Source organism: Hemitrygon akajei, chromosome 9, assembly GCF_048418815.1.
Source record: "Hemitrygon akajei chromosome 9, sHemAka1.3, whole genome shotgun sequence".
Lineage (NCBI taxonomy): Eukaryota > Metazoa > Chordata > Chondrichthyes > Myliobatiformes > Dasyatidae > Hemitrygon > Hemitrygon akajei.
In genome coordinates, this window is record NC_133132.1 from 115,298,631 (window position 1) to 115,320,942 (window position 22,312).

The window sequence follows — 22,312 nt, forward strand, 5'->3', positions numbered from 1 at the left end:
ACCAGTTGTTTCATTTTGCTAACATTGAGGGAAAGGTTGTTGTCATGATACCATGTTACTAAATTCACTGTCTCCTTCCTGTACTCCAACTTTTCATCAGTGGAGATGTGGCCCACTACAGTGGTGTCATCTGCAGGCTTGGTTTTGAATTGCTTAGCTTTTGCTCCTTGGCCTGGATGTATTGTAATTTCAGTTTGCCCATTTACTTTCAGGTGCAACTGCTATTCTTTGTTTGAACAACTCACTGAGTCAAGTGTAGTTCCTTTAATTTAATAATGTTAATGGCAAATGCTAAAAGTGACAAAGTTCCAGATCATAGTTGAATAACACTAACACTGCTGATGGTTCAAAGTGCCTTGTGGATTCTCAGCTTTGAAATGCTAGATTTGCACTAAATTTTCCCATTTTTCACTGACAATTTTACTTAGTTGGGAATATACTGTATATGGACCTACACTTTTTTTTACTTTAATGACAGGTTACATTCAGAAATTGCAATTTTTGCTTGTTGCTACAACTTATACGCACCTTTCAGAAGTATTGTTTTAAAATTATGAAATTTTTTACAGGATAAATTAAGGCTTGACTCTGTTCAAAATGCTTATTAAACTATAAGCTGAAAAAGACTTAAGTATGCTACCGGATGCTAGATTTGAGTGCCATACCAGTGAAAGTAGAACATAAGTTGTAAATTTAACGAAGTGACAGCTAACTTTGATATTAGTATCATAAAAGCAGATCTTAGAATATTACTTTGCAACCATAGGCAGTTACATTCAGTTTAACTGAAATATTCACTTAAGTACTGTTTTCTTTTTTATTTTGCCCTCACTTGGATATGTAGTGCAAGGCAACATATAACTAAATAGAAAAATAAGCCTCTTATAGAACAATTTTCAAATTCAGTCTCATATATGTTATGGCAGGGCCAACAGTTTGGATTTTCAAAATAAATGTTGGAGAAATGGTTTCCAATGGATTGGATATATACTCAGCAAAGAAGAGTTACATGAATTACAAATATCAAAGATACAGCAGGATGGGATCAAAAATTATCATAACTGAAAAAGGTTGCAGCATCTGGAAGTTTATATATTCATCAGGTCATTGAATCCAAATTGATTACAGATTTTGTTCAATAAAACGTGCTAATTTTAGCTTGTTCTTCATAAAGAGTATGCAGGATTTGTGTATTGATTTGCTGAATAAGGCAGGCTATAGCAGTTCTAGTTCTCAGTAACTGACTTCAGCTGGACATAGTAATAGACGTTCAATACTAGTGCTTGATTTTTTTTAGGATTAATGAAAGGAGGTCAGCCAGTGTTACATTTAGTAGTCAATAAAATTCTGTGAAGCCTGGGAAAAATATTTGCTTAAATCTTGTGAAAGAACAAAATTGGGTTTGGCTGTGATAACCACATTCAAATATTCTACTGATATTTCCATTCTGGGCTTGTGTAATTGTCATTTTGTACTAAGTATTAAGCAACTTCTCAGTAATTTATTCAGTATAAATTTTAACCAAAAAAAAGAAAACCTGAACGCGTTTAAGCAGATTTTGCATCATTCCACTGGCTGCCTATGTCCTTTTCAGGTCATTGGAACTGATGGGAGAATAGTTTAGCTCATGGTGGAGTGGCAGAGCAGACTCGATGGGCCGAATGGCCTACTTCTGCTCATTTGTCTTGCGATCTTTTGGATCAATTTTAAAATATTCTTAATTGTATATGAGGCTCTGAATAATCTAGCTCCTCCGTCTATCTCCTTACATCCCTGATCATAATCTTAGATCTGTGAATACTGGTCTGTTTAGTGTTCCTAGAGCTAATCATATAAGAACTGGTGATACAGCCTTTTGCTCTTGTGCACCAAAATTCTGGAATTTTCTACTGACTGAGATACACCAGTTTAGTACTGTGGACCATTTCAAATCACTTCTTTAAAAACTTAATTTTTTAATTTGGCCTCGTTATAGGATTACTTAATGCCTGTAATTCTGGTATATTCTATGTAATGATTGCCTTGTGATTTATAATTTTGACTCATATTTTATGACTATGTTGATTTATCTTTACAATCTTGTAAAGCACTTTGAAAAGTGCTAGATAAATAAAGTTATTTTCGGATTTTCTAGTTGGAGGAGTCATCCCAGTTATGCCTCCTTAATCATTGTTCCCTTTTTTGACAAACAGAATGAACAAAAAGCCAACAATTGGAGAACTTCAGCAGGTCAAGTGGCATCTGTGGAGACAAAATGATAGTTGACATTTTGGTACGAGATCTGTCCTAATGCATCGTTTTAATGAAAAATATTGACTATCCGTTTGCTACCTCAGATGCTCCTTGATCGGCTGAGTTCCTCCAGCAGATTGTTTTCTATTAGATCCAGATCCAGCAATGCAGTCTCTTGTGTCTCTAAAAAGAATGATCACTTGTTTTTTGGCCATAAGAAGGGCTAGTGTACTTCCAATATGGATCATGTCTTTAAATCCACTGGAAAATATTGCATGAGAAATTGGAGGGTGAAATTGGGAGTGAGGAAGTACAAGATTTTAAGCCTATCATGAAATATAGACCCTGTATGTATATAAATAATGTTATACAGCAGCTGCCTGAGCAGTTCTAGTCAAGTTAGCATCCCAGTTTAAATATTTGCCATTTCCACCTGAGTCAAAGCATGAGATCAAAACGTAATATGGTTCTTCAGATTGATTTTGTATAGATTTACATTATTTCTTGTTTTAAATGTATTCTGAACTGAGTACCAATTATTGCAATAAAATTTTTAAAATTAACTATTGTGAAAATGTAACAGAATTTCCATAAAATGTATTCTTCTTTGTAAGCAGATGTTCTAACTGACTTCTAAAATGTTAACAAAAATATACAGAGCCTCTTCTATTAAGAATTTTCTAAATAAATCTTTGTCCTTTTACAGTCCTTGCTGCATTTTAGGAAGACTGCATAGGCAATATTTCTTTTCAGGATAGCAATAATAAAATTCATAAATTAATGAAATACATTGGTAATGCTAATTGGTAGTTAAATCAGTGAAGCTAGTAACAGAAAGCAGTTATTTGTCTGCCATATTTTTATGAGATTCTCCTGTATCTTGCAGCTTCTATGCAGTTGTGGAGGTCACGTCTGGGGCGTGTGATGTACTCGATGGCAAACTGCCTGCTGATGATGAAGGTACGTGGGTGGCTGTGAGCTGCAGGATTACCGTATATATCTGATAATCTGAGCACTTCAGTAGGCATTGCACCAGTTTATTCCTAATGAAGTGTATTGCAGCAGGTGAAAGAAACTGGATTGTGCAGATAATTTAAATCAGACGTATTGGAAAGTGAAGATTTCTTTTTACACAGAAAGGTCCTTTCCTAGCCTTTTAATGAAATCTAAAGCACCACTTTGTTTACATATTAAATGCCTTGTTCTAGAGTTACTATTTCTAGCAACACATGCAACTATGAACCAATATTCTAACATGCTGCAATATTGTCAAGAGATGAATAAACCATAATATATCTGAAAATTGTTTTTCCTTACTGGATACAAGATTGAATAATGGTTACAACAATTATAACAAGTTTACAAAATAAATTAAATATCTAGGGGCAAGAACATCAAAAACACATCAATTATAACTTTCAATAATATCTACATTTTAAGATAATTAGCAGGTCAGGTTTCTTGAATTATGCTCCTATACTGAAACTCAATACCTAAAACTATAAGGGATGCAGACTTAGTTTACACTTAAGCACCAGCTCAAAGCCTATTTAACTAGCATCTTTTTGAGTTTGTTGTTTTTAACCAACATCTTTGTGTATTTTATTTTCATGTTTGCAGTTTGTCCCATTTAAAGCAATTTGAACTGCCTGGTTTGTATGAAGGATGCTCTATAAATAAGGTTATTATTATTACTTCTAAGCCATATGTTTGGTCCAGCATGTCAGTTATCTATCTCATTTGTGTTTTTTTTGTTACTTTTGTTCATTATGCTTTCCTATACAATAAGAAATGCATATTAATAGGCTAGTTGCTATTCTTAAAATAACCAAAGAACAAAAACTATTAACTGTTTAAATTTAGGAAACTAATAATACTAATTAAGTAGTATGATGCATTTGCCAATTGAACTAATAAAAATTTTAATTGATTGAGGCAACAATCATTTACCTTTTTGAAAAGTTACCTGAGATCCCAATCAATCCAATTGATTAGTCAAAAGAGAAGATTATCTAAAATTCCTCTTCCAAGCATGCTTAAATTTCCTATTAAAGATGCTACGGATTTGTGCCTAGGCACCAGCTGTGTGGTATTCTGCATGAAAAAATTAGTAGAGAGCTATATAGGTCAGTTTATTATTGTGTAGAACATCGCCCTCTGCTGTTAGAATCATTGCATCAGTACTGAATTGGATAGAATGGATGCAGGTTTTCAGATGTTCCTGTCATACCATTTCCCTCTTATTTACTGTAAATCCTCTCTCACATTACTGTAAATGCCTGCTTGATTCCCCTAAAATTACGATTATTATCACTACTTTATATGACGGGAAATTTGTTTTGTAGCGGCAGTGCGGTGAAAAAACAAAACTTGCTATAAATTACAAAAAAAATGCAAAGGAATAACAAGCTAGTGTTCATAGTTCAGAACTCTGATTGCAAAGGGGAACATCCACCCCTCCCCACCTGGATCAGAGGTCAACTTATGGTAGCCAGTTCACTTACCAGCATATCTTTGGGATGAGTGATGAATTTGAAGCAGCAGAGGGAAACCATGCATGAAGTCTTGGGATGAACCTGCAAACTGCATATAGACAGCACTGAGAGCTCTGAGATATCAGCATTATATGTCACAACACTGTGCTGTCCACTGGACTTGGAAACAAGCAACTCAATAACAATGATACATCAAAACTTGTGGGTACAGCTAAACAGAGGATGAATGTGCCATTATCCATGTAAATGTTATAATCTTAAAGACTGACTATTCCTTGTTAGACTATGCTTCTCCAAATTGCTCATAAATCCTGTCTCTAAGAATCTTCAATAGTTTGCCCACCACTATCGTAAAACTCACTGATCTATTATTCCCAGGATTATCCCTATTACCTTTCTTAAACAAAAGAATAACATTTGCTGCTTTCCAGTCTTCCAGTCCTCATTCTGTGGCTGGTGACAATGTAAAGATCATCGCAAAAGGTGTAGCAATTTCTTCCCTCATTTCCTGCAGTAACTTGTGGTATATTCTGTACAATTCCAGTGATTTATCTATCCTAATATTATTTTAGTTCCAGCACATCCTCTTTCATCCAGCAATCCTCATTGACATGTTCCAGCACATTAGCCTGTTCTGCACTAACCTCACATTTGTCAAGGTCCCTCTCACTGGTGAATACTAAAGCACAATATTCTTTAAATACCTTCCCGCCTCTTCCAACTGCAGGCACATGTTTCCTCTTTTATCACTGATCAGTCCTATCCTCACTCTAGTCATCCTCCTGTAGAATGCTTTGGGGTTACCTTATTCCTATTCATCAAAGCCTTCTCATGGCCCCTTCTGGCTCTCTTATTTCCCTTCTTAAGTTCCTTCCTGGTTACCTTTGTAACTGTCAAGGACCCTGTCTAATATTTGCTTCCTAAACTTTAAGTATGCTTCCTTTCTCCTCTACACGAGATGTTGTTACAGTGATTCCTTCAGCCTAGGATATTTTCCCTACCTTAATGGGGCAAACCTATCTAGAACCCCATGCAAGTGCTCCCTAAGCAACCTCCACATTTCCATTGTACATTTCCCAAGTACATCAGTTCCCAATTTACACACCCAAGATCCTACCTAATAGCATCATAATTAATTACCCTCCCATACCATCTGCCCCTACATCTGTCCAAGGCTATGCTAAAGATCAGGGAGTTGTGGTCACTGACTCCGAAGTGCTTATACATCAAGAGATCTGCCACTTGACTGGGTTCATTGTCTAGTGCTAGATCCAGTATGGTCTCTCTTCCATGCACATATAGCGTCAGAAATCCTTCCTGGAAACACCTAGCAAACTCTGCACCATTTAAACCTTCTGCTCCAAAGAGGTGCCAAGTAGCGAAGTTGAAGTCAATCATGACAACAACCCTGTTATTTTTGCACCTCTCCAAATCTGCATCACAATCTGCTCCTTGGTGTCTCTGTTGCAATTGGGGTGTCTAGAATACTCGAAAGAGTGATTGCTCCTTTCTTGTTTCTAACTTCCACCCAGACTAATTCCGTAGGTGATCCCTTTCTGCAGCCTGATACTGTCACTGATTAGCAATGCCACTTCCCCACCTATTTTACCTATTTCACTGTCTCTTTTGAAACATCTAAACTAGCGTGGGTGGAGCATTGGCTAGTCGGCAGAAACAGAGAGTGGAAATAAAGGGATCCTATTCTGGCTGGCTGCCGGTTACCAGTGGAGTTCCACAGAGGTCGGTGTTTGGACCACTGCTTTTTATGATGTATGTCAATGATTTGGACTACGGTATTAATGGATTTGAGGCTAAATTTGCCAATGATACAAAGATAAGTGAAGGAGCGGGTAGTGTTGAAGAAACAGAGAGCCTGCAGAGAGACTTAGATAGTTTAGGAGAATGGGCAAAGAAGTGGCAAATGAAATATAATGTTGGAAAGTGTATGGTCATGCACTTTGGTGGAAGAAATAAATGGGCAGACTATTATTTAGATGGGGAGAGAATTCAAAATGCAGAGATGCAAAGGGACTTGGGAGTCCTTGAGCAAGATACCCTAACGGTTGAGTCGGTTATGAAGAAGGCGAATGCAATGTTGGCATTCATTTCTAGGGAGGTATAGAATATAAGAGCAGGGATGTGATGTTGAGGCTCTATAAGGCACTCGTAAGACCACAGTTGAAGTATTGTGTGCAGTTTTGGGCTCCTTATTTTAGAAAGGATATACTGACGTTGGAGAAGATTCACGAGAATGATTGCAGGAATGAAAGTGTTACTGTATGAGGAATGTCTGGCAGTTCTCGGGTTGTATTCCCTGGAGTTCAGGAGATGAGGGAGGATCTCAGAGAAACATTCCTAATGTTAAAAGACCTGAACAGATTAGATATGGCAAAGTTATTCCCCATGGTAGGGGAGTTGAGGACAAGAGGGCACGACTTAAGGATGGAAGGACGTCCTTTTAAAACTGATATACGGAGGAGTTACTTTAGTCAAATGGTGGTAAATCTGTGGAATTTGTTGCCACCAGCGGCTGTGAAGGCCAAGTCACTGGATGTATTTAAGGCAGAGGTAGATAGGTTCTTGATTAGCCAGGGCATCAAAGGGTATGGGGTGAAAGCAGGGGAGTGGGGATGACTAGAAGGATTGGATCAGCCCATGATTGAATGGTGGAGCAGACTCAATGGGCTGAATGGCCTACTTTTGCTTCTATATCTTTAGTCTTATAAACCCCGAAATATCCAACAGTCATTTCTGTACTAGTGACATCCAAATCTCTGTAATGACCACAATGTCTTAGTTCAAGTACCCTTCTGTGCTCTTAAGTTCATCATCCTTGTTCCTGATACTTATCATATTGAAGTAAATGCATTCAACCATTCAGCAGAGAGCCTTGACCACCAATCCACTGACTATCCTTCTTTAGTCACTCTACCTTTTATATCTGTTTTTACAGTAACTGCTCCATCCTCTGACCGGTTGTTCTGGTTCCCATCCCCCTGCAAACCTAGTTTAAATTCTACCCAACAGTTTTAGCAAATCTGCCTGCAAAGGACATTGGTCCCCCTTGAGTTGAGGAATAACCTGTCACTTTTGTTCAGATCATTCCTTCTCCGGAAGCAGTCCCATTGAACCACAAATCTGAAGCTCTGCATCCTGCACCAATTCTTCAGCTGTGCATTCAACTGCTAAGTCATCCTATTCTTACTCTCACAAGCTCTTGGCAAAGGCAGCAATCCAGAGATTACTACCCTTGAGGTCCTGCTTTTTATCTTTTTATCTTCCTACCCAGCTTTCTACATTCGCTTTTCAGGACAACATTCCTTTTGCTACCCATGTTGTTGGCACCAATGTGTACCATGTCTTCAGGTACCTGGTCAGTGTGGCTTTCCCCAGTAGGTTGTTTCCCCCAGCAGTATCCAAAGTGATATGCTTGTTACTGAAGGAAACGGCCACAGAGGTACTCTGCCCTCTCTACCTGTTGCCTTTCCCCCCTCCTGACATTAAAAAGGCAAATTAAGTTTTACCTAGATAAATGTTAGATGATGTATGCTAATTGAGAAAACTGCGTCGATAACATGCATTTTTAATATAGCCAAGTCTCTCAATGCACTTCATGCTATCAAACAAAATTTGACACGAAACGTTATTTTAGTGTATACTGTATGACCAAAAGCTTGGTCAAAGAGCTTGAAGACTATAAGGCAAGTCGGTCTTTCAGATCTAGGAGGGAATTGGAGCCTCTGGAAGCTTTCCCTAAAAGTGGCATCACAGGTAGATAGGGTCGTAAAGAGAGCTTTTGGTACTTTGGCCTTTATAAATCAAAGTATTGAGTATAAGAGTTGGAATGTTATGGTGAGGTTGTATAAGGTATTGGTGAGGCTGAATTTGGAGTATTGTGTGCAGTTTTGGTCACCGAAGTATAGGAAGGATATTAATAAGGTTGAAAGAGTGCAGAGAAAGTTAACAAGGATGTTGCCGGGACTTGAGAAACTGAGTTACAGAGGAAGATTGAATAGGCTAGGACTTTATTCCCTGGAGCGTAGAAGAATGAGGGGAGATTTGATTGAGGCTAGGGGAGAAAAAAACCAGAGGACATGGGTTAAGGCTGAAGGGGGAAAAGTTTAAAGGGAACATTAGGGAGGGCTTCTTCACACAGAGAGTGGTGGGAGTGTGGAATGAGCTGCCAGATGAAGTGGTAAATGCGGGCTCACTTTTAACATTTAAGAAAAACTTGGACAGGTACATGGATGAGAGGTGTATGGAGGGATATAGTCCAGGTGGAGGACAGTGGGCCAAGGCAGAAAAATGGTTCGGCACAGCCAAGAAGGGCCAAAAGGCCTGTTTTTGTACTGTAATGTTCTATGGTTCTAATTCACCACTGAGTGAATTAATTACTTTGTGTTGTCACTGATCAAAGCGATTAATCTGTTCCAATACAAAAATAAAATTTCTGGCCCCTTGTGATTCATTATCAGTTTTGTTTACTGTAGTCCTTTTTCTTTCCTGAAATTGAGGGACAGATCCACAGAGACTAACTACTTATGGATGATTTCTAAACATATAAATCAAAGCGTAGAGTGATAGAGAAATACAGTAAGGATAGAGGCTCTTTGGCCCAACCAGTTCAAGCTGACTCGTGTTTGCATCCAGCCAGTCTTATCTTGCTGGGTTCGGCCCATTTTCCTCTGAGCCCTGCCTCTCCTTGTACTGTATCCAAGTGCTTTTTAAATAACATTTATTGTACCTGACTCCACTGCTTCCTTAGCTCATTCCATGTACTCATGACCCTCTGTGTCAAAAAGTTGCCTCACAGGTTCCTTTTAAACCTCCCCTCGTGCCCTAAACCTATGGCCCTCACTGTAGTCAGCAGAAGATAGTGGTTTAATGTTGTTTCTCACTGTGGAAGCTAGTGACCCCTACCCTGGAGGAAAAGTAAATCTTCTCTGCACTCTTCTAAGCATGCCTTTCCAATTACAATGACCTAAACTATACACAGTATTTCCAAGTGCAGTCTCACACATGACTTGTACAATTGCAACATAAATTTCCCAGCTCCTACACTCAATGCTCTGACTGCTGAAGGCTGCATGCTAAAAGCAGTTAATGGCAATTTTAATGATGCTGCTTTCCATAACTATGCACTTGTGCTCCTGGGTCCCTTTGTTGCATTACCTAGTGCCTTACCATATATGGTACAAGTCCTTTGCTGATTTGACTTGCCAGAATGCAATACCTCTCATTCTCCTGTATTGAAATCCACTTGCCACTCTTCTGCCCACTTCCCAACCTAATTTCAAGTCATCTGCACTTACCGTCAAGCCTTGTGTATTTGCATCCAAATCACTTATATAAATAACGAGTAACAAAGTGTCCCAAAATTGATCACTGCAGTTCACCACTAATCACCAGCCTCAATTCCAAGAAACAACCTTGAACCACAACCCTCTGCTTCCAACATCGGAGCCACCTCACAAGCTCTCTATAGCTTTTCTGGGATCTAACCTTCCAGACAAGGCTACCATGCAGAACCTTAACGAAGAGCTTGCTGAAGTCCAGATGGACAATCTTCACTGCCTTACCCTCAGCTACCACTTTGCTATCTCTCTAATAAGCTCTAAAAGATTTGTAGAGCATGACTTTCCAAACCTGTCTTCCATATATTTCCATGGTTTCTGATAGGATCTCCAGGATCCCAAAGAAATACCAGATTAATACCATCCACAAACCCATAAGGAAACTCAAGTCACAGCTTATGCAGATCAAAAATGGCCTGGGAGTCAAGTCAGCTGGCACTTACAGGATTCCTTGTGAATGCGAAGCAGTGTGTATTGGCCAGACAGTGCAAGCCCACATCAAGGAGCACAGGAGGTGTATCCGTTTGGATTACCCAGAGAAATCGGCAGTAGCAGAACACTGCATTCACAATGGCCATAGGATTGACTTTGACGCAAAGCTACTGTGCTGTGCTGATAGCTTTTGGAACTGCCTGGTAAAGAAAGCTATTGAAATAAAACTAGGGGAAAAGAATTTTAACATAGACGAAGGTCTCGCTCTAAGAAAGAACTGGAATTTGATTGTAAGCATGGTGGGAGATAGGAATCCTGATTGGATGAGGACTAATCAATCAGGAGGAATGGAATATGGGGTATAAGTACCAAGACTAGACACGTCCAGGCATCATCCCTGAAAAAGATGTCTGAGTTTGTCATTGAAATATCGATTATTATTGATACCTGTACCTGGCTGGAAACTCGAAGAGTTTATTCATTATATACACTGGGAAAGCACTAGATCCTTTTTCAAGCTGACATGTGCTCACCAATCTGCCATCTATGCAGAAGAGACCATCACACAGAGTCTTGTTATGATGTTGTCATCATGCTCTGTACTATTACGCCGAATGCCAAATGAGTTAAATTAATACTGGATATAGCTATTCAAACCATGGCATCTATAAGGGTAGTTACATATCAACCAAAGTGTAGTCTACTTTATCTATAATCTCATGACCTGAAGCATGCTTTTTTTTCTGCTATAAAAACAGAAAATGCTGGAAATGCTCAGTAGGTAAGGCAAAGTATTTAGAAGGAGAAGTGGAGTTAACATCTCAGATTTCTCTTGTTTGGGTCATGATAAAGGACATTGAACCAGAAACATCAATTGCTTTTCTTTCTACAGATCTACCTGATGTGTTGGGTGTTTCTAACATTTTATTCCTTCATTTCAGATTTCTGCCATTAGCTTTATTTTTGATTTTCATTCCTTTTACCATCATCATTAAGCCATCGAACCAACTCTGGTTCAACGGGAGTGTAAATGAGCATTGATTGAGCAATATCAAGCATATCCAAAATTAACCTCAACATGTGCATGGCAATGTAGGAAATGGCATGCCTTTTCTCTTTGAAGTTTCTGCCAAAGTAGCCTGTATTCATGCAACTTAATTCGCTCCATTTGATGGTAACAAATAGTTGAATGTGTTGTTTATAGAAAAGGTTTCTGGGGCCAAAAAAAAATCATCCTGGCAGTAGTACTCAAGTACAGCATAGTTAACCATGTATGCAGCCAACTTGTTCTAGCTGTAATGTGTCCATCAAACCAAAAAGAAAAAAAAAATAGCTTGACCATATTCTCTCAGTGGAAAGCAGGACAAATACAGTCTGACCAATTGCTACTGCATCAAACCTATTCTCAGACCGTCAACAAAATGATGAAAGCTCGTGGATCCTGCTATCAAATGAGATTCACTTACCAATAATCAGAACAGAAAATGGAAGAAACATTCAGCATGTAAGACATCAATGGAATAACAAACAGTATCAACATTTCACTTCAAAGATCCTTCATAAGAATGGCAAAGTGAGGAAGTGATTAGACCATAAGACATGGGAGCAGAATTGGACAATTTGGCCATCGAGTCTGCTCCACCATTCAATCATGGCTGATCCTTTTTCCCCTCCTCAGCTATATTTCCTGGCCTTCTCCCTGTAACCTTTGATGCCATGGCCAATCAAGAATCTATCAATCTCCACCTTAAATACACGCAACAATCTGGCCTCCACAACTGCCTGTGGTAACAAGTTCGACAATTTCACCACCCTCTGGCTAAAGAAATTTCTCCGCATCTCTGTTTTAAATAAATACCCCTCTATCCTGAGGCTGCGCCCTTTTGTCCTAAACTCCCCCACCATGGAAAACATCCTTTCCACATCTACTTTGTCTAGGCATTTTAAGATTCCCCCCTCATCCTTTAAATACCATGAGTACAGGTCCAGAACCATCAAACGTTCATCATATGACAGCACTTTCATTCCTGGAATCATCCTTATGAACCTCTTCTAAGCTCTGTCCAATGCCAGCACATCTTTTCTTCAATAAGGAGCTCAATCTGTTCACAATACTCAAGGAGAGGCCTCACCAATGCCTTTATAAAGCCTCAGCATCACATCCCCGCTCTTTTTTTCCAGACCTCTAAAACGAATGCTAATGTTACATTTGCCTTCCTCACCATTGACTCAACCTGCAAGTTAACCTTTTGGGCGTTCTGAACAAGGACTCCCAAGACCCTTTGCATCTCAGATCTTTGAATTTTAGAAAATAATTTGCACATTTATTACTTCTACTAAAGTGCATGACCATGCATTTTCCAACATTGTATTTCATTTGCCACTTTCTTGCCCATTCTCCTAATCTTTCTTAAGTCCTTCTGCAGCCTACCTGTTTCCTCAACACTACCTACCCCTCCACTAATCTTCGTATCATCTGCAAACTTTGCAACAAAGTAATCTATTCCATCATCTAAATCATTTATCTACAGCATTAAAAGAAGTGGTCCCAACACCAACCCCTGTGGAACACCACTAGTCACTGGCAAACAACCAGAAAAGGATCCTCTTATTCCCACTCGCTGCCTCTTACCAATCAGCCAGTGCTGTACCCATGCTAGTAACTTTCCTGTAATACCATGAGCTCTTGACTTAGTAAGCAGTCTCATGTGTGGCACCTTGTCAAAGGCCTTCTGAAAATCCAAATATACAACATCCACTGCATCCCCTTTATCTATCCTTCTTGTTATCTCTAAGAATTCCAACAGGTTAGTCAGGCAAGATTTTCCCTTAAGGAAGTCATGCTGACTTTGTCCTATTGTGTCCTGTGTCACCAAGTACTCCATAACTTCATTCTTAACAATTCACTGCAACGTCTTCCCAACTACTGAGGTCAGGCTAACCGGCCTACAATTTCTTTTCTGCTGCCTCCCTCCTTCCTTTAAGAGTGGAGTGACATTTACAATTTTCCAGTCCTCTGGAACCATGCCAGAGTCCAATATTTCTTGAAAGATCATTACTAATTGCTCCACAATCTGTACTGCTGTCTCTTTCAGAACCCCAGGGTGCAGTTCATCTGGTCCAGATGACTTGTGTATCTTTTGGTCTTTCAGCTTTTTGAGCAGCTTCTTCCTTGTAATAGTAATTGCACTCACTTCTCTTTCCTCACACTCTTCAACACCTGGCACACTGTTAGTGTCTTCTACAGTGAAGACTGATGCAAAATACTCTTTTAGTTCATCTGCCATCTCCTTGTCCCCAGTTATTATTTCTCCAGCATCATTTTCTAGCAGTTCTATATCCTCTCTCTTCTCTTTTATTTTTCATCTAATTGAAAAGGCTTTTTCTATCCACCTTGATACTGTTTGCTAGCTTGCTATTATATTTCATCTTTTCTCTCTGAATGATTCTTATAGCTGCTTTCTGTATGTTTTTTAAAGTTTCCCAATCCTCTTTCTTCCCAGTAATTTTTGCTTTGTTGTATGTCCTCTCTTTTGTTTTTACATTAGCTTTGACTTCCCTTTTCAGCCACGGTTGTACTTTTTTACCATTTGAGTATTTACTTGTTTTTGGAATATACCTATCCTGAACCTTCCTGATTTTTCCCAGAAATTGAAGCAATTGCTGCTCTGCTGTCATCTCTGTCAGCATCTCCTTCCAATTTACTTTGGCCAACTCCTCTCATACCACTGTAATTTCCTTTACTCCACTGAAATATTGCTACATCAGATTTTACTTTCACCCTATCAAATTTCAAGTTGAACACAATCATATAGCGATCACTGTCTTCAAAGGGTTCCTTTACCTTAAGCTCTCTAATGACCTCCGGTTGATTACATAACACCCAATCCAGTATAGCTGATCCGCTAGTAGTCTCAACAACCAGCTACTCTAAAAGGCCATCTCATAGGCATTCAACAACCTCATTCTCTCAAGATCCATTACCAACTTCATTTTCCCAACCTACCTGCATGTTAAAATTTATCATAACATTGCCCTTTCGACATGTATTGCCCCATTTCCCATTGTATTCTGTAGTCCACATCCCAGTTACTCTTTGGAGGCCTGTATATAACTGCCATCAGAGTGCTTTTACCCTTGCAGTTTCTTGACTCAACCCACAAGGATTCAACATCTTCCAATCCTATGTCACATCTTTCTACTGATTTGATGCCATTCTTTACCAGTAGAGCCACACCACCCCCTCTGCCTACTTTCCTATCCCTCCGATATAACATGTAACCTCGGACATTCAGCTCCCAGCTACAACCATCCTATAGCCATGATTCAGCAATGGCCACAACATCATACCAAACAATCTATAAAGGTGCATCCACTTTATTTCTTGTACTTTGTGCATTGAGATATAACACTTCTACTACTGTATTTGCTACCCTTTTTGATTCTGTATCTCTAATGCACTGATATTCACCCTTCTGGCTACAATTTTGTCCTATCAACTGTCTGCTCTTCCTGACAGTCTGACTGCATGCTATCTTTGCTTTGTTACCATCCATCTTATCCTGAGTCCCTTCACTCTGGTTTCCATCTCCCTGCCAAATAAACCTTCCCCAACAGCTCCAGCTAACTTACCCGTGAGAATATTGGTCCCATTCAGGTTCAGGTGGAACCCGCCCCTTTTGTACAGGTCATAGCTCCCCCAGAAAAGATCCTAATCGAAGAACCTGAAGCCCTGCCCCCTGCACCAGCTTCTCAGCCATGCATTTATCTGCCAAATCATCTTGTTTCTACCCTCAGTGACGCATGGTACAGGTAGCAGTCCAGAAGTTACTACCCTGGAGGTCCTGCATCTCAGTTTTAAGTTGCAGAGAACATGGAGAAATAGAAAGGATAAAAGGATTATCTCTTTTAGAACTAGATAAGGGTTGCCCATGTGATTGTAATATTTACAGACCCCATTCTATTAATAGATTAATAAGAGCAGTAAGACTGGCAACATACAAAAAGATATTGTTGTCTTGTGAAACCATGAACAAGAGAAAATCTGCAGATGCTGGAAATCCAAGCAACACACACAAAATGCTGGTGGAACTCAACAGGCCAGGCAACATCTATAGAAAAAAGGTACAGTTGATGTTTCGGGCTAGGAAGGGCCTTGGCCAGAAAGTTAGACTGTACTTTTTTCCATAGATGCTGCCTGGCCTGCTAAGGTCCTCCAGCATTTTGTGTGTTGTGCTGTGAAATGCAGGCTAGAGCTGCTACTGAACATGAAACCTGACTGCTTGATATTGATCATCTCTATGTCCCCATAGACAATATAAACTATCCCCTTATTTACAGCACAGAACACTCTAAGGTAAACCCTGATAATGTTATGAGACCTGATTTTTTTTTTTTGAAAAAGAGGGTTGAACTGTTGTGGTTTGATGATTGTGGTCTGCTGCAGTGGCCCAGCATCAGCTTCAGACTTTTCCCTACTGTCCTTTGGATCAGGACTCCTCCACTATCACAATCATTGTATTCCAGATGGTCATTGACCTCATTTACACAGGTGATCCTCCAACTTCCTCCAGCCTTATAGTCATATAATTTTTCTCAGCTCTCTTCTACCTCCTCCTTAAGATCCACAAACAGTTTTTTTTTGCTGGGCAGATTCATTCTTGTCCCACTGAGATTATTTCCTCCAACTGTAACTCTTGTTTTTTTTCCCTTTGTCCAGTTCATTGCTATTTAAAACCCTGACAGCCCTAAAGCCCCCACCACTTCAACAGTTTCCAGGCCACAACCATCTATAGCCTGGATATTAAATCCCTTGACAGCTTCATTCCAGACCAGGATGGTCTGCGGACTGTCTGCTTCATCCAATCAGTTCTCCCCTGCTCATTCACCAAGCTGAATTTATTTTTGTATTGAACAACTTCAGCTCCATTAACTTTCTGCAGATCAAAGGTGTCGTTAAAGGAAAGGAAGTGTTATCAATCAAAGAAAGTATCAGCGCATTGTTAAGTATGATATATAGACAGTAAATAGTAGTGCAAACATGATTTGACTTGAAATCAAGATCGTGGTGTGACGAAGATGTGGGTGGGCAAAGTAGATAGAACCCTAAAATATGACCACTTGATAAATTGGGATATAAATGGAGAAATATCTAGGGCATGTTTGAAAGAAACTGCAACTTGCATGGGAGATTTTAATCTACATATTGATTGGACAAGCCAAAGTGCTGAGGATATTATAGAATTCATGGAACAGGTCAAAGATTGATTCTTAGAGTAGATTGTACAGAATTCCCAAGGAACATGGCTATTTTAGAGTAGGTTATAAGTAATAAGGATTAATAAGGGATCCTGTGGTTAAACAAAGATGTAGTAACCGCAATATAATAGAATTCAAAATACAGTTTGAGGGTGAAAACCACAGGACCAAAACCAGTCGTGTGTATGAAGGTGGAGTTAGAACATAGAACATAGAATAGTACAGCACAGTACAGGTCCTTCGGCCCACAATGTGGTTCCAACCCTTAAACCCTGCCTCCCATATATTCCCCCACCTTAAATTCCTCCATATACCTGTCTAGTAGTCTCCTAAATTTCACTAGTGTATCTGCCTCCACCACAGACTCAGGCAGTGCATTCCACACACCAACCACTCTCTGAATAAAAAACCTTCCTCTAATATCCCCGTTGAACTTCCCACCCCTTACCTTAAAGCCATGTCCTCTTGTATTGAGCAGTGGTGCCCTGGGGAAGAGGCGCTGGCTGTCCATGCTATCTCGTCCTCTTAATATCTTGTATACCTGTACCATGTCTCCTCTCATCCTCCTTCTCTCCAAAGAGTAAAGCCCTAGCTCCTAGCTGCCTAAGGTAGACTGGGAAAATAAGCTAAGAAACATAACCAATAAGTGATAGGATTTATGTACATTTTAAAAGTTTGTTTGCACAGGCATTGATAGCTGATAGTGGAGTCAGGTACATTAAGACATGTATTTGAATAGGTGAAGTAAATGGACCCAATGTGGGCAAATAGGATTTGTGTATTTGGGCAAAATAATTGGCATGGATATGTTATTGAAAAGCCCCTTTTTATGCTGTATAATTCTGTCTCTATTCTTACCCTACCCATTTTGTAACTTAAAACAAACTTATTTTCCCACTTTCTCAGTACTGATGGAATCTTTGAAACAGTAATTCTGTTTCTCTTTTTCTTAGATTCTGTCCAGCATTTTCTCTTTTTATTCTAAATTTCACAGTAATGACAATTTCTTTTTCATTGACCTGCTGACATTAGTCCTCCAAAGGAGATGCTTTCCCTCAACAGTAAGGTAACATTTTACCTATTTTTCTAATAAGAAACCCCTGTGAAATTGAAGTTGCTTGGAATCAGTGGGGTAATTCTTTAAGCTAACACTGCTGCCAGACGTGATTCTGTATCGTATTCATTTGGCCAGCTGCCATGCTATAACCTGAGTACTGAGTATCTGCAGTCACTTTGGGTGTTATGTGCAATGAGTCATAACATGAGAGACTGCAGCTGCTGCAATTTGTAGCAAGAAAAATATACTGGAGGACCTCAGCACGTCAAACAACATCTGTGGAGGCAAAGGCATGATTGACATTTGAGGTCACAACCTAAAAGTTCAAAATAAGTTTATTATCAAAGTACATATTATATACTATCCTAAGATTCACTTTCTTGCTAGCTTTCTCAGTAAATACAAAGAAACGCAATAAAATCTGTGAAAACCTGCACATAACAAAGACCGACAATCTGCAAGTAGAAAAAACAAAAAGAAATTGAGATTGCTGAATTGAGCTGGCTCTCTTCTTCCTAGGACTATGTGCTTGCAGTGGACATGTATCATTCCGTCATTCAGTACCAACCAGAACAAGAACCCCAACTTTTAAGTGGAATAGGAAGGCTTCTTTTGCAGGTATGATCACTTATGATAACTCAAATGTATTTTGTTCATTTTCTTATCCTTTAGACATTATCATTTGACCCTAATTTAATGAATTTTACAATGTATTGGCTGAATTTATGTAGTATTGACTTGGAGAGTCAAAAATCATAGCTTATAAGTATTGAAACAATGCAATGAGAATGAATCCTATGTTGCCAACTACAGTACTGTGCAAAAGTCTTAGGCACATGTACATAGCAAAACAAAACAAATTTTGTGGCATAATAAGTGATAATAAACCTGATTCTGATCTGGATCACTATTGTGAACTGATAGTGGGAAGAGGACAGTGAGAGGGGAATCATGATTGGGAAAAGGGAAAGAGAGAGGGGAGGGGGCAGGAAGCACCAGAGAGACATTCTGTAATGATCAATAAATCAATTGTTTGGAATCAAATGGCTTTGCCTGGTGTCTCAGGGCTAGGTGTGTCTGCACCTGTGCTACTCATCCACCTCTGGCACTCCTCCTCTGCCACCTGTCCCACACCCCTCCTGCAGTGCACCACCTTGCTATTCCTAACATTCTTTGCTCCCGCCAGATTTACAACCTCACTCTCTGCTCCAAGTGGACAAATACAGTACTATTTACTGTACTATAAAAGAGGAAATTACGACACATTTGGATAGCAGTAGAAAGATCAGTCCAAGTCAGCATGGATTTATGAAGGGAAAATCATGCTTGACTAATCTTCTGGAGTTTTTTGAGGATGTAACTATGAAAATGGACAAGAGGGAGCCAGTGGATGTAGTGTACCTGGACTTCCAGAAAGCTTTTGATAAAGTCCCACATAGGAAATTAGTGGGCAAAATTAGGGCACATGGTATTAGGGGCAGAGTACTGACATGGATTGAAAATTGGCTGGCTGACAGGAAACAAAGAATAGTGATTAATGGGTCCCTTTCGGAATGGCAGGCTGTGACCAGTGGGGTACCGCAAGGTTCGGTGCTGGGACCGCAGCTGTTTACAATATACATTAATGATTTAGATGAAGGGATTAAAAGTAACATTAGCAAATTTGCCAATGACACAAAGCTGGGTGGCAGTGTGAAATGTCAGGAGGATGTTATGAGAATGCAGGGTGACTTGGACAGGTTGGGTGAGTGGGCAAATGTATGGCAGATGCAGTTTAATGTGGATAATTGTGAGGTTATCCACTTTGGTGGCAAGAACAGGAAAGCAGATTACTATCTAAATGGAGTCAAGTTAGGAAAAGGGGAAGGACAACGAGATCTAGGTGTTCTTGTACATCAGTCAATGAAAGCAAGCGTGCAGGTACAGCAGGCAGTGAAGAAAGCTAATGGCATGCTGGCCTTTATAACAAGAGGAATTGAGTATAGGAGTAAAGAGGTCCTTCTGCAGCTGTACAGGGCCCTGGTGAGACCCCACCTGGAGTATTGTGTGCAGTTTTGGTCTCCAAATTTGAGGAAGGACATTCTTGCTATTGAGGGAGTGCAGCGTAGGTTCACAAGGTTAATTCCCGTAATGGCGGGACTGTCATATGTTGAAAGATTGGAGCGACTGGGCTTGTATACACTGGAATTTAGAAGGATGAGAGGGGATCTGATTGAAACATATAAGATTATTAAGGGATTGGACATGCTGGAGGCAGGAAGCATGTTCCCGCTGATGGGTGAGTCCAGAACTAGAGGCCACAGTTTAAGAATAAGGGGTAGGCCATTTAGAACAGAGATGCGGAAAAACTTTTTCACCCAGAGAGTGGTGGATATGTGGAATGCTCTGCCTCAGAAGGCAGTGGAGGCCAAGTCTCTGGATGCATTCAAGAGAGAGTTAAGATAGAGCTCTTATAGATAACGGGGTCAAGGGATATGGGGAGAGGGCAGGAACGGGGTACTGATTGTGTATGATCAGCCATGATCACAGTGAATGGCAGTGCTGGCTAGAAGGGCCAAATGGCCTACTCCTGCACCTACTGTCTATTGTCTATTGTCTATGCAGAAGTCTTTGGCACCCCAGCTATATATATGTGCTTAAGGCTTTGGGACAGTACTGTTAATCAAATTAGATGCAACATATGACAAGCCAGTAAGTTTTCCTATTAGCTATATTTCTTTATTAATCATGATCAGTTCAAACAACTTAGTGATTCACTATGTACCAGAGAAAGGAACTTTTAGTTACACAACTCTTTTAGTTAGCTTCACAGCTTCCAACACTGATTAAGACTATTCAGATCTTTACCCACTCAGTTTCAATGTGTGAGCTCTTCTCCGAGTCAGACTTAGGACCATCTTCTGCAATTTTTGCTCTCAAGAGTTATTGCTGTTGATTTCTTTTGAGACAACTTTGTAAAGCTTCCAGGCATAGCTTTGATGTTATAGCCAGTCATCTGGCTGTAAGTGACTCATAGAGATCTACAGCATATTACAGGCCCATCGGCCCACAGTGTTGCGCCAACCATATAACCTACTCTGTAACCTGCCTAGAATTTCCCTAGTGCATAGCCCTCTATTTTTCTAAGCTCTGTGTACCTATCTAAGAGGCTTTTAGAAGACCCTATTGTATCCGCTTCCACCACCGCCACCCACAGTGCATTCCACACACCCACCACTCTCTGTGTGGAAAAACTTGCCCCTGACATCCCCTCAGTACCTATTCCAAGCACCTTAAAGCTATACCCCATCTTGTTAGCTATTTCAGCGCTGGGCGAAAAGCCTCTGGATCAATGCTCCTCATCACCTTGTACAACTCTGTCAGGTCACCTCTCATCCTCCATCACTCCAAGGGGAAAAGGCCAAGTTCACTCAACTTATTCTCATAAGGTATGCTTTCCAATCCAAGTAATATCTTTGTAAATCTCCTCTGCACTCTCTCTATAGTATCCACATCCTTCCTGTAGTGAGGTGACCAGAACTACACACAGTACTCCAAGTGGGGTCTGACCAAGGTCGTATGTAGCTGTAACATTATCTCACGGCTCTTGAGCTCAATCCCAACACACTATATGCTTTCTTAACAACACTATCAACCTGTGCAGCAGCTTTGAGTGTCCTATGGACACGGTCCCCAAGATCTCTCAAATCCTCCGTACTGCCGAGAGTCTTACCATTAATATTATATTCTGTCATCAAATTGGACCTGCCAAAATGAACCACTTCACACTTATTTGGGTTGAAGTCCATCTGTCACTTTCAGCCTAGTTCTGCATTCTATTGATGTCCCACTGTAACCTCCAGGCTATCCACACATCCCCAACCTTTGTGTCATCAGCAAACTTACTAACCCACCCTTTTCCATACATGTACTTGTTTTGATATGTTCACATTCCTGCAGTGGATACTAAATAATGGATATGGTCCAGTCCATTACGGGTAAAGTCCTCCTTACCATTAAGTACATCTACACAAAGTGCTGTCGCAAGAAGGCAGCATCTATCATCAAGGACTTCCCACACAGGTCATGCTCTCTTCTAGCTGCTTCCATCAGGATGAAGGTACAGGAGCCTCAGGACCCATACCATCAGATTTAGGAACAATTATTACCTCTCAACCACCAGAGGGATAACTTCATTCAACTTCAATCGCCCCAACTTCCCACAATCTGTGGACTCACTTTCAAGGACTCTTCATTGCATGTTCTTGATATTTATTGCTTTTTTTCTTTTGCATTTGCACAGATTGTTGTATTTTGCACATTGATTGTTTGTCCATCCTGTTGGATGGGGTCTGTCATTGATTATGTTGTACTTCTTGACTTTACTATGTTTTCCCCCAAGAAAATGAATCTCGGTAAATGGTGACCGATGTGTACTTCGATAATAAATTTACCTTAAACTACTTAGAACTTTGAACTTGGTCTGTTCCATAATCACCTTAGCC

At 39.9% G+C, this 22,312-nt stretch overlaps 1 protein-coding gene and 1 long non-coding RNA gene across 3 annotated transcripts in view; one reads left to right on the forward strand and one right to left on the reverse strand.

Annotated features, from left to right (window-relative positions):
- Positions 1-22,312, forward strand: part of trappc12 (trafficking protein particle complex subunit 12) — a 125,259-nt gene that overhangs the window by 76,142 nt on the left and 26,805 nt on the right. For both annotated transcript variants that reach the window (XM_073056823.1, XM_073056824.1), the window contains exons 8-9: positions 3,119-3,192; positions 18,348-18,446. In XM_073056823.1, coding sequence (XP_072912924.1) covers positions 3,119-3,192; positions 18,348-18,446 — 173 coding nt within the window. The remainder of the gene's footprint in view (positions 1-3,118; positions 3,193-18,347; positions 18,447-22,312) is intronic.
- LOC140733461 (uncharacterized) overlaps positions 1-22,312 on the reverse strand; it is a 43,161-nt gene that overhangs the window by 2,844 nt on the left and 18,005 nt on the right. The window contains exon 2 of the long non-coding RNA XR_012100290.1: positions 4,737-4,815. This is a non-coding gene — a long non-coding RNA (uncharacterized lncRNA). The remainder of the gene's footprint in view (positions 1-4,736; positions 4,816-22,312) is intronic.